The 18,692-nt window shown below is 36.0% G+C and overlaps 1 protein-coding gene and 1 pseudogene across 1 annotated transcript; both read right to left on the bottom strand.

Moving 5' to 3' along the window:
* Positions 1-14,585: 14,585 nt before the first annotated feature.
* On the bottom strand, positions 14,586-16,738 carry LOC114518623 (annotated as a pseudogene).
* Positions 16,739-16,951: 213 nt separating this feature from the next.
* LOC114518622 lies at positions 16,952-18,035 on the bottom strand. The gene is made up of 2 exons (XM_028538632.1): positions 17,238-18,035; positions 16,952-17,107 (listed from the first exon to the last, which is right to left on the bottom strand). The coding sequence occupies exons 1-2, from the start codon at positions 18,033-18,035 to the stop codon at positions 16,952-16,954; spliced, it is 954 nt and encodes a 317-aa protein (XP_028394433.1).
* Positions 18,036-18,692: the final 657 nt, after the last annotated feature.

Raw genomic sequence — 18,692 nt, 5'->3', positions numbered from 1 at the left:
TTTCACTAATTGCAGTATTGACCTTGCAGGACCTATTTATGTGAAGAAGTCTTCTCGAGACACTGCGGTAAACGATCTGGAAAAGACGTACATCGCTGTAATACCTGTGCATTTGGAACCCGTAGAAAGTCTGTCCGTGTCTACCTTTCTCCAAGCATCTAGAGTTTCGTAGGATGAAGAGGACTCCCAACTAATGTTCTAACCGACCATGCCAATATCTAAGGAAATAAAGGTGTTTGGCAATTTTAAGGAAGTCAAGAATTATTTTGTTAACCAAGACATAACCTGGAAATTTATAACTGAGAAGGCACCCTAGCAGGGTGGATTCTGGGAGATAATGGTTCGAAATGTCAAACGTTGTCTTAAGAAATCCGTTGGGCGTACATTGTTATCCATCAGAGAACTAAACACCCTACTCATGGAAATTGAATATGATTAACAACCGACCGCTGACGTTTATGTACGATAATGAACAAGGCATCTTGTATTCCTTTATGCCACCACATTTATTATATGGACAACAAGTTGCAAGTTCACCAAATGACAAACATTTGTAGATTGTAGGCATGAATCAGTCACTCACCAAACAAGCAATATATCATCAACGCATTTTAAATCAGTACATTAAACAATGCAGGAATGAGTACTTGTTAAGTTTAGGAGAACAGTCCAATTACACCAAGCAAGAAAACAGCAAACAAAAGATAAGAGTTGGTGACATGGTCATATTACGAAATGATCACACAAGACGAAAATTTTGGAAGTTAGCCCAAGTTAAGGAGCTTGTTCCAAGCAACAACGGCAAGATAAGGTCTGCAAAAGTAAGTGGTAACAATGAAAGAAGGAAGATAATTGTACTGAAACGACCACCAATACAACATCTGATTCCACTAGAGGTAAAGGCAAGTACAGAGAACGAAACTGCAAATCATAGTGATCAAACGGTCGTTCCAGAACCAGAACAACTTCAGCGGCTGTATGCAGAGAAATGATAGGGAGACAATGTAGTGTGTGATGCGTACTGTATATAATCAGTGAATTGTTGACATTATAGTTGTTAATTATTAGTAATTGATCACCTTATGATACAGTGGTCAACCCCAGGAGTGTTGTGAATGGGTAAAATTTGTCGCTGTCTTTTGAGGTGAATTTTCAAACATGCCCAATGGAGCAGAGAACTTGTTATGACAAAAGCATGGTTCATATAGAACATGCAAATCATAGTGATCAAACGGTCGTTCCAGAACCAGAACAACTTCAGCAGCTGTATGCAGAGAAATGATAGGGAGACAATGTAATGTGTGATGCGTACTGTATATAATCAGTGAATTGTTGACATTATAGTTGTTAATTATTAGTAATTGATCACCTTATGATACAGTGGTCAACCCCAGGAGTGTTGTGGATGGGTAAAATTTGTCGCTGTCTTTTGAGGTGAATTTTCAAACATGCCCAATGGAGCAGAGAACTTATTATGACAAAAGCATGGTTCATATATAATCGTAAACCTTGGGAAATTATGTTAGTTTTTTGTATGTTTTTTATGTCAATTTAAGTGTTAAAATATATGCAAATATATAAGGTTATTTAAATGGCGCCCAACATGGGGGGGGGCCAAACGAATTTGAACAATTAAAACCAAAGGAATATTGTGGATTTCAAGGACTTTGATGAAGAAATATGAGCGAAACCATAGAACAAAAATTAGCAATATGTCCTGGGAATCAAGGAGTAATTAATTACAAGGTACGCGAAGGAAGCTGAAGAAATTTTCAATGAAGAGTTAGATAATGCTAACTTAGATCATTTGACAATGCTAGATAAACTCCTGAACGAAAAATTAGATTTAGTGAGAAAGCTTGATGCTGAAATACTTGAACATTGCGAGCATTGAACATTGAATGAGACATAGATGAATCCGAGGAAATAACATTGAGAGTTTATAACATGAGAAGAAGAATTGAACAATCTTTCAAGAAAAGAACTGGATGTCTTATCTTCAATGGGACCCCCATCACCCTTTGGAGAACCCTCATCACTCTTAGTTGACCCCCAACTAATAGCAAAACTCCCCTCTTTGAACCCTCTATGAGCACTACAACCACATCGGTTGGGCCCCTCTTGAATAGTGCAAAGCTCTCTATTTAATGAATATACCATCCAAATTATATCTATGTCTTACTGAATGCTGGTAATGCATAACACAAAACTATAAATTTTGTAGAATCCCGAACATTTACTCGATTTTTGCGTCGCAAATGTTAGAAGCAAATTCTCGTTGCGTTTTCTTTTTTGAACACATCCACATTTGCGATGTTCGAGAAAAAATCAGGTGTTCCGGGGGTAAATTCATTTATGCAAAACCATTAACAAAGAGAAGCAATGTCATAAAATTCAACCAAACAACATTGATGGACTGACTTGTAAAACAAAGCATCTTAATCCGCGAAGTGAAGAGAGCAATTTCATGTGTCGACTAATCCAACATACAGACAGGACTTGTTGTATCAAATTACTATTATTGATATCCAAAAAGTTTGTACAAGCCACTATAGCAAAAACAGTGGTAAGGATCATGACCAAAAGCAAAATGAGAGTATACTTTATGAATGGCGAACCTTTAGGCTTTATATATATATATTGACAAATAATTTCCCCTCAGATGGGTATGGTAGGATCTCAATAGGCTCAATGTGCTTTCCTGCTCTAGTTGTTTTGATTTTTTTTGTATATGAAACACTAACTGCTGCCTCCCTCATATCGTTGTTGTTGTTGCCATTATGCCGGCCGTATGATGGATGGTAAATTCTGGGATTAACACTTCTGCTTTTGTTGGAACATAGAGAACGACTAAGCGTGTAGGTTTCCTTAGTGTGTCTTACTCTTGTGTGTGTGATAATTCTCCAATGGCGTGCTCGATTAGGGCGATGGAGTCAATGATATTGGCGATTGGCGGCTTATTTGCGTCAGTGTTTTGAGTGACTATATGATCACAAGTCTGCAATAAAGATGCTTTCTGGAGCACTGATTGTAGGTTGCTCAGTTTGAGGTCACTGCGTTTATGTGCATGTAGCATTTGTTCAGATGATCAGGGTTTGACCATTCTGAGGCATCTGAGTAGCGGTCGTTGCGCTCATCAAGGAGTGGTGGCGGCGCATTGGGAAGTGCTATGTTACGTTCGAACATTTTTTGAAACAAGGCCGCCATTTTACTCATGTTCTCATTGATCTTGGCTAGATTCCGAGCCGTATCTGCAGTGAGTGTCTCATCAGTCTGGCTGGGTCGGCCTGCGTGATCACCAGTTTGGCTGAGGCTTGTCGTTTGAGTAGGTTCAGTGGTTTCCCGATCATGATCCATTATATTACTGGGAATGGTAAAGTTAAAATTAATCTAAAACATAAAGGTTATCACAAAATAACATTGGCAAAAACAAATGCAGTACTCAACAACCAGCAAAATCGTATTCAGCAACTAATGTAGATATAATACCAACCATATAGGTCTTCGATGCTACAGCTATGAAAGGGTAACGTACAATGGCTATCGAAATGCGCGCATGCTTCTCATGTTACTCCGTACTGGTGTAGACTGATGACAGGAAAGAATTAGGCTGTGTCACATCACTGAAAATTTTATTCATCAATATAAATATGTTATACTTTTTGTTGTAGCCATCTATATATATTTGTATAATAATGTTACAAATTCAAGCAATTTAATTGGAGAGCCATGATTTAAGAGCAAAGATCACAAAATTACCTCAGAGAAATTTGATCAGTCATCGCTTGTTTATTCTGTCAGTAAATTATGTTTTTGACGTGCCAATAGTATTTCTTCAATCCTATAGATCATGTATGTGTGATATTTGCATTTAACTCCAATTTTTGAATTTTTCAACTGTTCGGGAAAACAAAAACTCTTGCCGTTTTCATTTGGGAATTTTTTTGATATATCAACATCCTTTAATTAATGACAATGATTGTTGCAAAATATTCATACAAATCGTGTGGCGTGAAAGGGTGCTGTGAAAAATAAGACAGTTTTCTTGTTCTCCAAAATTTTTATATTTTATTTTAGAGAATGTCTATGTTAATTAAGTGTTTATGCTAGTACAATAACTTATATTATTTGAGTCTCCTGAAAAGCATAACTTGGCTACAGGATCTTGTCAGCATGGCAGTTGGCAATTACATATATACTAGTAAATTTTGTATGAAAATAATTAAATTTACCCATGTTGAGAATTTTGAATATACCGGTATTGTGAAAATTTTTTGTCATGACTATTTAGTCACCTGTACAAGAATCGAGGTTTTCAACAATTATTTGCTAGTTTAGGTTAATCCATTTCCGTTGCAAGCTACACACACAATTTGTTTTACAAGCTATTCAAATTTTAATTCATAATGAAATTGGCAAAAGTGTTGGCAAAACTTAAATATTATATAAGTTGCTTACAAAAGGCAGCAATGAGTCAAATTCTTAAAGAAGCAACCTCTTCTGAGTTCTGACTGAGTTGACTTCTAACCATAGAATATGTAAATGAAAAGGAGTATAAAATAAATCCTTATCAAATTATTATAACAAAACTACCGTCGCAAAGTCTCATCAATGCTCTGTTCACTTGTTTTGATTCATCGATATTGTGCGTATTGCAACAATAGAGAACATGAGAAATGTATCACACTGTTGATTAAAGCAAGTACTTTCAATATATTTTTTATTTCTCTAAAAAAAACTAGTTCACTGCAATATAGACAACATTTTGTTGCAAGCTACACACACAATTTGTTTTACAAGCTATTCAAATTTTAATTCATAATGAAATTGGCAAAAGTGTTGGCAAAACTTAAATATTATATAAGTTGCTTACAAAAGGCAGCAATGAGTCAAATTCCTAAAGAAGCAACCTCTTCTGAGTTCTGACTGAGTTGACTTCTAACCATAGAATATGTAAATGAAAAGGAGTATAAAATAAATCCTTAAAAATGGTCATCAACGCGCTAATATTGCATATCATTAACATTCCAAAAGTTGCTCATCCACTGATGGAATGTGTTGCTGTGCGGAATATATGTGCAGAATGGACTTTACCTCATCTTTAATATTATGGCGTATATTACAAAAACAATCCTTCTCACCATCTTTCCTGCTACACGTCTTTCGAACCAGCCTCTGACTGTATATTAAGTATTTGCAATTTATCTTCATGTTCCGACTTTCTTTGTAATAGTTGGTAACACATTTTAAAAATCAGAGCACTTAGTGAGTCAGAGCCTCAGAGAAGCGTCATCTTCAAGATTTGTTCGATTGTAGCAATGCCAATGAACAGCTTGTACGGCATTTTTTTCTGATTCACCTCGCCGCTGATCGGATAAGTAAAGCTTTACGACATTGTCGCATCCACAAATTAAACGAAATGCCACAGTAATATTGAAAAAGTACAATTCAAAGTCTATCTTTCATCACGCAATATATAAAATACAGTGTTTTACGGCTTTACAAGAAATGCAACTTCCCGAAATGACGTCACAACCCGTCTCACAAACGTTCTCGCCCTAGACCTTTTAAGGTCACAGTTTTAGTCAAAATCACCAACTTTGAGGCCCTCAAAGTCGATGAAGATGAAATTTTCAACTTATCAAATATATTGCAAAAGTTCTTAAAATTGTCTAAACTATCTAAAAAGTCTATTTCCCCAAACATGACATAGGCACTTTAAATGTCTGCCTAATCAATCCTGAATATTATTTCTCTAAGAAATATATAAAGAAGGCAGTGATTAAATAGGTTACTGACAAGGTGTATTACCCTCAGTGAGCAAAATGGGTCGATTGGCTTATTCTGTTGTTTCATTGTTCTATTGCATTGTTCTCTATAATTTATGAATATATGCAAAACCTTTCTTAGCAAACTGTTTCTACTTCAACTGTACCATAGCAAAACCTAGCGAATCTCATTGCTTTAAAATTATTTTAATTAAAGTCATTAGTCACACTACAATACCTTACACTACAATACGATTTAAGTGGAAAACAGGCCTAAAGCCGGTTTTCCACTAGGCGGAATTTTTCGACTGAACAAAATTTTTCGTCTGATATTCTTTTTGATTGTGAGAATTTGACCGTAGCAGATTCTCTTAACCGGTCTCAATTGAAAGGAAAATATAAACACACACCACTTTTACTCACTTCTTATCTTCATGTTTCTTTTACACAAAGCCAACCCTGCTCCCCGCTGACGAGTCCGCAAAAGGATGAAACGCCGCGTACGGGGATACTGATTCGCACGCTTGACTATCTTGTCTTCTGTCTTACTACACACATAATGACATAGGTTCTTCAGGAACTCCATCATACACAAACAAAACCCTTTTACAAAAATTTTATTTCAAACACACCACATTGTTGGCGGTTGTCCAACAACATTCCATCAACCCCATCTGGTTATTTTTATTTCTATTTTTACACCCCTTAATTCGCAATTAACTAATCAACAAATCACTTATTTTGTTCCCCTTTTGCCCACATATAAATAACGTCCTAACCTTAACGTCCAAACGCTGGTTTAATTCAGACAATTGTTACAAATTAACCTATAACTATATAAGAACTACAATTTGGTTTCAATTACCTATGTCAAAATATAAAATAAACATTGTGATACCCCTTATAGGGAACGGATAGAGCGCCACCAAGCTCGCCATATTGTTTAGTTCTAGCTGTAACAATTGAATCAATCTCATACAATGAACCAGAAAACAGTCCCCCTTGTTTATTGACATGTAAACCTCCACTATCCCCAACAATGACTTTGACACCTGACCCCAGTGACCTAACATACTAACGCATCTTACTTCGCAATTAACTATTCAACAAATTATTTATTATGTTCCCCTTTTGCCCACACATATAACGACCTAACCTTTTTCTCTAGCTGGTTTAATTCAGATAATTGTTACAAATTAACCTATAACTATATAAGAACTACAATATGGTTCCAATTACCTATGTCAAAATACAAAATAAAACAATATCAATTAAAGGTCTCAACCCTCAAGTCCAGTCTAATCGCAGGTTTGAAACCCAATAAGTAAAAATTGGTAATTACTTAATGTGACTGCTATTTTGGTGTATAACCTTAGCGCTCCTTAGCCAATCAGGGCAAGAATATGCATATCCAAAATGGCAGATGGAAGATTAGAAAATATCTTGAGAATAAAGTAATGAGTTAACAAAAATCTGCAAACAATTGTAAAAATCATCAAGTTGTCTTAAAATAGACAAAGATAATTTTTATTGCTGTATCCCTTTAATGAAGCTTTCATCTCACCAATGCGCAATTTTATTCCTCTCCTGCTGATTACATCAACGATTTCACCAACAGTGTGCAGTCTGATCAAGCCTTTTTTGTTTCGAGCGATTCAGTGCTTAAGAAACTATCAAAACTTAACCCAACTAAAGCGCAAGGACTCGATGGCCAGGGTGGTTATTAAAAGAAAACGCTGATTTACTTTTTGGAACTGTCACTGATATCTTGAATAGTTCCTACCGAGAAGGTCACCTCCCCTTGTCGTGGAAAGAAGCAAATATAATACCAATATCAAAGAAAACCCCGATTCAAGATGTAAATAAACATTTACGCCCAATTTCCCTAACTCCTATTCTATCGAAAGTAGCGGAAGAATTTGTCGTGGATACCTATGTAAAACCAGCAGTTATGGAAAAGCTTGATGTTCAACAATTCGGAACCGTTCCTCGATCAAGCACTACACATGCGCTAATCAGCATGATGCATTCGTTGGCAAAATCCACAGATGGAAATGGCGCCACTACTAGAGTAATCCTTTTAGACTTTAGGTAAGTGTTATGTGCTGGATCGGGTTAATCAGTAAAGAAAGAACTTAGCTCCATGCAAATGTATGCAGATGAACTTATTACAAAAACTGAGGCGAACGGTTTCCAACTTAACGAGACAGAATGTAAAGAGCTCAGTGTTAGTTTCTCAAACTCTAATAACATGTTTGAACCGATTGTAATAAATGAAAGAACGTTGAAGTCGTCCCTGCTGTAAAACTTTTAGGTTTAACGATATCAAATGACCTAAAATGGAACACCCATATCACGGAGATTTGCAAGAAAGTGGCATCGAGTTTGTATTTCCTTAGACAGCATAAACGTGCTAAACTACCAACCAAAGTTCTCATTCTATTCTATACCACCTGCATTCGCCCTATAACAGAGTATCCGCATGAAGTTTTCCACGGCTTCTTACCCCAATATCTATCCAATGACCTAGAAAATCTACAAAAGCGTGCCCTACGTATTATACACCTCTAATTGCCCTACAGCCAAGCTCTACAAACGGTGAACTTGGGAACACTGTCCAGTAGACGACAAAGTTTAAACGATAAGTTATTTCAGGAAATCATCGATGATAATTCACACAAACTGCATAAACTTTTGCCTCCTAGAAATAATAGCACTGTATGCTTACGCAACAAACGCATGTTTCATCTCCCAAAATGTAAGACAAACAGATTGAAATACAGTTTTATCCCATACAATTCTTATAGACACTCGTATTAAGAATGTATACATAATTTTTAGTATAACATATAATTATATGCTTTTTAATGTAAAGGTTATTATAATTCAGCCTTCTATAAAGCTGTAAGTCATAACTTTAATAAACTATCTATCTATCTCTTCTTCTGTGAGGAGGAGCACCGTCCTGTGCCCACCATACTGGTCAAAATGGCACATTACGCCTGTTGTGATAACGGGGTAACCGCTGTAAAGCAGGGAAATTTCGTCAGTGATCAAGTCTGAGTAGTCCAACCCGTCAATGTTGTTTTGAAAAAAAAAAGGACCAATAACAGTTCCATTTCCCATGAATCCAACCCAAATCGCCAACTTATGTCGGTCTTTATTTTGCTGATACTCGAAATCTATCCGTTTTTCACCTCTTGGTTGGTATTCTCGACTGTTGCAAGTGTTGACCGAAGCATTCAGTGCAAATCCTGATTCATCGCTGATGAGCAAATCGTTAAGAAAATAGTCGTTATGTTTTATGTGGTTGAAAGTTGACAAACCAAGCCTGTTTCGACAACAGCTTAACCGTGGCCTTTCACCATATAAAACCTCTCCATTGGCTTCTTCAATAGCATTGCGTACAGCTTCAATGTTTTCAGCACTTCTCACTGTTCTTAAACGACTCGAATTTCCTCTGTTTAAGTTAAGGCTCGTCCTGTTATCAGAATACTTTTTAACATTGTAATAAATTATCGCACATGAAGGCAATCGGACATCCGGATATTAGTTCCTGAAACTTTGGCGAACCAAGTTTATGTTGTTGCTATGGAGGAACTCTGACACCATAAAAGCTCTCTGCTGTGGGGTAAATTGTGGCATTGCCATTTTAAAATCTAGCGAGTGTTATACGAAAACATGCGTTTCAGAACAAACAACTCGAAAAACAAATTCCATAGAAATTCCACAGATTCTCATGGGAGTAAAACAAGTTGACAAAATGCAAGTTTATGAATTCAGAATAAACCAAGAACAGCACCAGTGGAGAAACTTTCCACATTTTAATAGCCTATTTGGAGGATTTACGTTCGATACTTAAAATCTTTTCATACATAAAATCAATTAAAAAATGACGTTTAGCATTTCTGTGCGCAAGCAACTTTTAGCTGAGCAAAAGTTTACAACTCCCCTGCTTTGAAAATATTATAATTTTAGATTTTTAAAATATTTTCTATATTTCAAGTACTGAAACAAGCCATACATATAAAAAATTGAATTTCATGAACAGATGTATGGAATTGAGAGCACTTTCAAAATTGTCCAATTTTTTTTTATGCACCCTTTATAGGATCATTAATTGTATAGCAAGAAAGGTACGCAAGGTTGTCAGGTTTTCTAAAACCAGAAGGACTTAAATTATCTCATCCTCAGACAATGATTTTAGGTGTCCAACAAGCACATTTTGTGATACATCTTCAAAAACAGTAAGGTTGATCCCATCTTTTTCTTTCTACTGACAACACAATACGTTCAACACACAGTTGTATTTTGCAATCAGAAAATTCGCATGGCAGAACTGCATCTGTCACATTTTACAATTTTCTTCCCAGTTTCTTGAAGAATTTTTTTGCAGCATTTCACACATTGGATTAAGATTTCAACCTGATTAATGATATGAATCTTTGGCACCACTACAACAGCCAAATGACTCAATGATTCAAGATCTTCTCTGGGCACCTGAACTTCTTTGAAGCATTGTTCGTCAGAAATAGGTGTTACAACTGTGGAAAAGAGTAGTACTTAATTTCTTAGTATTATCCCAAACACGAACTTGAACTGGTGAGATCTTGTACACATTTTCCCACTTCAACACATGAAATATTATGCTCCCAAACATCAACCTGAATAGTTCCAGTATTATCAGCAAAAAACAATTCCACTACATAACAACTACTTTATAAGCATATTTACTAGTGATCCAAATATTGAAGACAGCAGCTCTGACACTGTTCCTCCTCAGCTGTCCTACAATACTATCATTAAGGACATTACTCTTACAGAAGCGGACGTATTATCTGTCTTGTATGATTTAGACATTAATAAAGCTCAAGGCCCAGATGGGATTCCGGCATGATTGTTAAAAGAAGTGGCTTACCAAATTGCTCCATCTTTAACTGTCTTGTTTAGTAAATAACTGAGTACTGGTGATTTACTAAATGATTGGAGATTGGTGAATGTTGTTCCCGTCCACAAAAAAGACAAAAAAGAGTATGTAGAAAACTACAGACCGATTTAACTTCTCTCACTTATCTCAAAAGTATTGGAAAGATGCATCTTTAATAAGATCCAAGACCACGTTTTTGAACAGATAAACACTAATCAACATGGCTTTGTTCCTCGAAAATCTTGTGTTACGCAGCTCATTGAAGTCCTTGAATATATTGGCCGTCAACTTGATCACGGGAAACAAGTGGATGTGATCTACTTGGACATGTCCAACGCATTCGATCGAGTCAGTCATGTGCAATTGTTGAAACGACTTTGTGACTTTGGAAACTACAAAACACCTACTTACCAAAAATCCTTCGTAAAAAGATCAAGTCGAGTCTGAAACGGTCTCTCAAGAGTCTTAAAGATTAGTTCAACGATGACTCTAAAGAAATTTAAAACGGAGTTGTTAGATTATTACAAAGTAGCATTAGAGAAAAGTTATAATATTGACGATCCACGAATGTGGAAATCAAAAATATTATTAAGCTCAATATTTGGTTGAGTGCAACACACTTGCTAGGAACCCAAAACATAATAGCTGATGTAAAGTCATGGGTATTTAATGACAACACTGAATGGGTGCTTGATTTGGATGTGTCTATTATTGACCTTGCACACATGCAATTCAAACATGTTTGTTTCACACTTGAAACTTACAGGTTTATTGCCCATAAGTTTTTGTTGCTAGAGGGAAACTATGATGTTTTTAGGCGCTGGCGCCAAATAAAGCCACTCAGTAAGAACCATGCACTGAAGGGATTCCTGTTTTGATGCGTTTCGGGTGACGTAGCGGTTTATATTCGAGAAAGTATACCCTTTCGAAAAAAGAAGTGATATTAACAATGCAGAACACAAATGTTTATGGGTATAACTAATTTGAATGAAATGCAAGCCTACGATGATTTGCTGTACGTATAGAGCCCCGAATACGAATTTCCAGGTTTTTATTTCTAATATGGAAAACTGTATGTCCAATGTTAACATAGAAAAGTCGGATTTGGTGATTTTGGGAGATTTGAATGTCAACATGTTGGCAAATGCTAAGGGTTGTAAGAAAGACAAAAAGGAAATACAAAGGTTTTTACATGTATATGATTTAAAACAATTCATAAAAGAACCAACACGTATCACTAATGACTCTTGGTCGTTAATTGATTTAATCTTAGTGAATAATGATCACCGTATTATAAAATCTGGCATTGTTTCTCTTACGCTTAGTGATCATTATTTGGCGTACAGCATATTAAAGACCGGTGTAATTAAAGCTTAACCGAGAATACTCGAATACCGATCATATAAAAGTTTTGATGTTAACAGATTCAATGACGACCTTCAAAATGTCCCATGGCATATTGTTGAAAAGGAGAGTGATATTAACAATGCATTGTTCACCTGAAATACATTATTTTCCGAAATTGCCGATGAACATGCTCCAGTTAAACAACGACATGTAAAAAGTGTACCTGTTCCATGGATGAACCAAAAAATTAGCAAAACTATGCAAGAACGGGATCATTATCATCGCAAAGCTGTTAAAAGTAATTGTAAACGCAACGCTATTGGGATATTTATAAAAAGTTACAAAATACACTTAATCGTATGGTAAAGTTAGCTAAATCGAAGTACTTATGCAATTTAATTGAGGAGAGTAAAGGAGGCAAATCTGGAGCGCTGTTAATGAAGTAAGTTGTAGAAAAATAGATTTGCAAATGTACAGTGTGTTATCTCATACGGTGTACAATATATTACTCCTAATGCCATTGCCTTGGCAATGAATACATTCTTTGCAACTATTGGACAGGTTATTAGCTGACAAAATAACTCTGTATATAAATCTTCATCAAGTATTCCGTTCAAACAATCCTGAAATACAATTCCAACTGAATGAACTGGATGAATCATCAGTGTTAAAGCATTTGCTTTCTTTGAAAGTGAATAAAGCGATTGGTTTGGATAAAATTAGTGAGAAACTTCTAAAACATGCGGGTCATTCAATAACTCCATCTAATACAAAACTTTTAAATGTTTCCATACGAAGCAGAATGTTTCCAGAATTATGGAAATCTTCGAAGATAACAGTGTCGTTTAAAACTGGTGATCGGACAAATACATCCAATTATAGGCCAATTTCAAGTAAAATTCTGGAAAGGGCAGTGCATTCACAATTATCGAGATTCTTAGAAGAAAATAACTTACTTTCGAACCGGCAATTTCGTTTCAGAAAAGGATTTTCTTCTCTTTCTGCTCTAACATCTTTTGCGGATGAAGCGTTATCAAAAATGGAGCAAGGTAGTCTTTGTAGAGCTGTTTTTTTAGATCTCACAAAGGCTTTCAACACATTTAACCACCAAATCTTGTTATCAAAATTATCGGATATACGAGTGTCAGAGGATACCCTCCAGTGGTTTAATTCCTATCTTGTGAATAGGAAACAACGTGTATGCTGTGGCACTGAAGTATCCGATCCAATGCCTGTTAGCTGCGGCGTACCACAAGGAACAATTCTGGGTCCCTTATTCACCATCTATATTAACGACTTGCCGAATGAGCTAGAATTTTCAAACGTTTCATTATATGCCGATGATACAGTTATATATTGTTATGGCTCTAATCCTACGTGCCTAAGTGATAAGTTAAATAAAGATTTATTACTCATAGCAAATTGGTTAGATGAAAACAAACTTACCTTGAAAAGACAAAGAGTATGTTGATCGGTAGTAATCGTAAACTCGGGGAATCATGGCCAGAAATGCGGGACATGCGCCTGTCGTGTTCAGCGGTTTTCTTCATGATAATTTGATAGCGCACGACTTCTCCCACTACTGTGCATATGATATACCAAAGCAAAATGGCCGAAAAAAGATATTGTAGAGATATCGACTATAGGCAACTGCACTTGTTTTCTTCAACGGTTTTATACGACACGGCAAATAAGGGAAGAAAATCAAAATTTTATGATGCTGAAAGGGTGATTGCGCGAAGGAAAAAGTCGAAAGTAAGTTATTTACTTGAATGTGTATATAATCTCTAGTTACGGCAGTGCCACACCGCTAGTTAGCATACCATGCATGTTATTAAATTGATTTTACGGATATTTTCGTCACAAAACTGACTCTAGGTTCGATTATCGATTATTGTTTCTAGAATTATGAATATCTTATTAAGTGGAAGGGATGGCCATTCCATAGTTGCTCGTGGGAGCCATCAGAAAATTTAACCCCGGCGCTTCTAAGGTATTATAGAGACAATATAACATATTTTACACTTTATTTGACCTTGCCGTTCTAGACATGTGGCTGAGAATCAAAACTGTATGTATTTTTTTTTAGGAGTTATGATCATCCATACAAACCTGCCGAACCTAGGCTAGAAAGAGCTTGCCGGGATTTTGTACACACAGTGCTGTCAGGCCTAAAGTCAAAGTCCTATGCACCAATTTATGTGCATATGGAGTTAGATGTGTGGAGGAACATAACCCACAACAAGGGTAAAGAACGCGACCACAAAGGCTACAAATTATACGAGAAGAATGAATTTGGGCATTTCGTAGGCTTACCAAACGACTGGTTTTATACCCTCAATGCACATGGTGAAGGAGGCATGGCCATAGAATTTCCCATTAAGGCCAAACAAGTTTTGTCATGGACACCATCAAAGTTTGTTGTCAGAAATGGGAAATTAGAAAAAGGACAAAGAATTCCTATTGAAAAAATTGTAATCATGTTTGTAAAGAGAGCCTGTAATATTAATAATGTGCTTGGTTAACAATATTTACAATAAAAGTTATTGTTGTAAAGCAATACGATACATGTCAAGCAGTCGTGTAACATTTTTTACTTTTGTTTTGATGCCGAGATCTTTCAGTCGTGATCGTAATTCTCCTGCGGTAAGAGTTGAGAGTGTGTCCTGATTTTGGCTAGTTTCGTTAGACAATCGAGGGCGCTTGCTACGACTTTCCTGTATCCCTTTCGACCAGTAACCTTCTGATTTCTTCTTATATCTCCTTGGTGTTCTACGTACATCACTTAAATATCCTAGCCTTTTTTCAGCAAGCAACACATCTTTGCATGCATCCCATTTGTTTGACTTCTGTAAATGAATGCGCCTGCAGTCATCATTTAGTTTTTCAACACCTGCAATAATACGCAAATGGTGACTAAGTATGGCTATTACATATTATATCATGTATTGTAAATACAGTTATTACCTTGCCCAGAAAAGTTGCGTATTCCTTTATGGATTCTCATAAAGCGAGGCACATGATACACCATGGCATGCATATATGGTGTTATATTTGCTTTGCCATAGCCTGTTAAAGCTGATTCGCCTAGAGATAGGAACAAAGATATCCAAGCTGTAACCTACAATGGAATTAGAAAGAAATTACACACATATAAAGTGGGGGTTTTCTAGAAGACACCTACACTTTTGCACAGAGGAAATTGAAAGTCTGTCCCTTAAACATCCAAATACATCTCACTATTACAGGATCATGAGTACAATATATCCCCCTTCCTCTGGATGGCAAAAACTTTCTATACAAGGGAGTGTGAATCTTTACTAGAATGACCACGTATTAGCATACCCTAATGTTTCAGGACCTAATATACTATACATTACTATTGTGTTTTGTCAGTGCTGTGTCTATTGTGCCAGATTTGTAGTATATCCCAATACTGTACCTTGCTGAAATATGCATCAACTTCAGCCTCTGAAAGAATTTCTTTCTGGATATATTCATTATAAATATGGTTGAAATCCTGTTTAAAAATCAATTGAAATAGCCCTTGTTATACAATTAATATATACCCACTTATTGCATATTTCACAGTAACATAATTAATGCACAACTTAGTTATTAAACCCCAGTGAGACCCATCATAGTTGTCCAAACATGACACACTATTTGGTGCTAAGATATAGATGTTAGGATGTGACCAAGTACCTTCCAAATGCTTATCACTGTAGCACTTGTTGCTGGAGTGAGTATGCCATCTAACTTTGCTGGCAGGTTACCTAGAAGGATTTTCTTCTCTGTTCCCATCATGCTGGTAAAATCATATGTGTTACTTCCTTTTCCATCAACATCTCGCTTTTCCCAAACTGAAAAGGTCACACCACAACTGCAAATTGCTTTTACAAGGTTATCTAAATGCAATTGTTGTTGGTCAGATGGACGTTTTCTGAGATTTTCTCTTTTGTCTTGTTGTAATGCCTCATCAACCAAATTTCCAATCAGTTTGTCTGAAAGAAAATAAATTATTATACTCTCTTTTTCAGTTAATACTTTATTAGGGGGCTATTCTAAGACACCCTCTTATATTATTAATGTTGCTAATTACAAAACAATATTAATTAGAAAACATGCAGTAATATATAGTACCTGTTACTTGCAACATCAATGGAGCTCATCTAACACCACATTGTCCAAGGGAATATTTAATAAAGGGGGGCGTTCACAGGAAAACTGATGCTTTAGGCAGCATTCTCTGATGTCATCTAGTGTCCTCTTTATTTCATCTGCCCAGTAGAAATTTTCAGGCTTGCTCATATCATATCTAGGAACATGGGATCAGTACAAAATTAATTAGAATTTAATAAGATTGTGGAAACTGGCATTTTGAAAATAGCTGAAAATAGTTTTGTTGGGAATGCTCCATCAATAGATGATAGTTTTTTATTTTACCTTAACAATTTTTGGATCTTGCACCATATACAAGCATAATCTGATGTTGCTGATTTCATGCCCAATACCAACAAAAGAAACTGTAAGTAAAATATTTAAACTTTTAAAAATCAACTCTTGCCAGTTAGATGTGCTAGCTTCCACTCTTAACAGGCTATATTAATCCTAGCTGGCTGAGAATATGGAGCCCATATATAGTGTTTAAAACCCATTCATTACAAATCACCTTGTAGTCACCACCAAGAAACATCTCTACAGGCACATTATTTTCAGCTATTTTCAATATGCCTGTTTCCACAATTTTATTAACATCCTCAAAAATCCTAGTACATGATGATTGAAGAGTGTCGTAATCCTCTTTTCCTTTTATTACAGCAACTGTGTGATTCCCTAAAAAAATAAAATAATGATAATTGTTACTAAAAATATTTGAAACACTTCATTCAGTAAAAGGTAAATAGTTCTAACCTCTTGATGCTAGCACAGCATCTCCATCATTCAAAATTGAGAAAGAAATCACAATAAACCCAGTATTTCGCGTCATTTTTGCACCATCACCACTCAGCTTGATCTTATACTTTGCTGGAACATCCAAGCCATTCAGTCTGCAATTTTCCATCTAGAAAAAATATTTAAGCTTGGGAATGAACAAACATGATTAATGCATTAGTGCACAAGACCCTTCTCTTGATAAGTAATTACCTTATTTGATGTTAAATTACATGTGGCTGAACATTGGATACACTTACATGTTTTTGGATTTCACTGCAGAGAGCATCATGGAAGTTGAGCTGTGCTCCTTCACATACCCCAGGTGTCCTCTCAATACATGTGAGTGCATTCAATGATTCTTTGCATTGTTTGATGAGATAGGACCGTGGTAAATTCTCTCCAGCTTGGGTCATTGTGACTTCATGATAGGCAGCCTCGCCTATACAAAAGTGATCCATAATAAAAAGGATTTCTTTTATCTTTTTCTTTTCCACTTCTGGGAGTTCATTGTACTTTTTATTCTGTGGAGAGGTTTGATATGCCAATGAGTAATTTGACCCATATTTATCACTGAAAACTGCAGATTCCAATGTTAGACCAAAGGTGTTTGCAAACCACAAACTCTCTTTCACATTTGCCTTCAGTTCAGTAAGTTTGCGGTTTTGCTGTTTTTTCCCAAGCTCTGATAGTTCTCTTCCTGCGTTTTTAAAATTGACAACAATTCCAACTTTTTCCAAGTAATCATTAAGTTTTTTATTTTCATTCAAGATGGCTTTGTATTCTTCTTGTTTAGTACTTAATGCTTTATCAGCTGCTATCTTGCTCTCTTTTAATGTTCCAATTTCAGCCTGCAACTCCCTCCCATTCTCTTCCAGTCTTTCATTTTCCTCTGATACTGACTGTATCAATTTTTGTACCTCAGCCACGTTAAATAACCCATCGCGGAAAACTGATATACGTTTAATTGTGCTAAGATACTCAGGTTTGTAACGGCCCTTAAGCTTGCAACATTTACTTTTTATCTCCCCACAACTTCTTCTTAGTAGCTCATTCATTCTCTGGCTCCCGTTGATTTGTATTCCATGAGAAGATATGAAAGCGTTCAAAATTTCAATATACGAATGCTCAGACAATAAAGTGTTACATCGCCTCAGATCATGCCAATTTTTCAAATGCTCATAGGGAATACCAATCGTCAAAGCTATTTCATCTTCGTGCACAGAAGCCTTTTTTACATAACTTAGGCAATGTTCAGTAGACAAAGAGATGCTGTATTTAAATTTATTTAAATCAAATTGTTTCAGAATATCTGACATAATTTGCAAATTCAAATTATGGCGCTCAGTGGCGCCTTTGGTGGCGGGTAATTAGATAAACAAAAGAACAAACGGGTATATAGGGGGAGGTTTAAAGCGAATCCCCTCTAATCCCTAACTATACAAAAGCCTGGTTTCTAAGCTTTGTATTGACACCAAACATGGCGAAATATTTTAAAACGAACGCAGTTTATGCAATGTTTTTGGACGCTCATGGTCGCGCGAATTGTCGTATATAGATCAAATTAAATCGTTGAATTCCCTTGTTTTCCATGCTGATTTGTAACCAGTTAACATGGACGGATTATTTCGAGAATTGTTGTGCGAATATTCGTTGTGTTATTGTTTACGAAGGAAGGGCGGCAAATCTGATCAGAAGTGAAACGTATCTTTTAT

Source organism: Dendronephthya gigantea, unplaced genomic scaffold (assembly GCF_004324835.1).
Source record: "Dendronephthya gigantea isolate DGI-Jeju-01 unplaced genomic scaffold, DenGig_1.0 000011F, whole genome shotgun sequence".
In the NCBI taxonomy this organism is placed as follows: domain Eukaryota; kingdom Metazoa; phylum Cnidaria; class Anthozoa; order Malacalcyonacea; family Nephtheidae; genus Dendronephthya; species Dendronephthya gigantea.
Note: the sequence above shows the minus strand (reverse complement) of the source record. Positions and strands in the feature narration are given on the sequence as shown.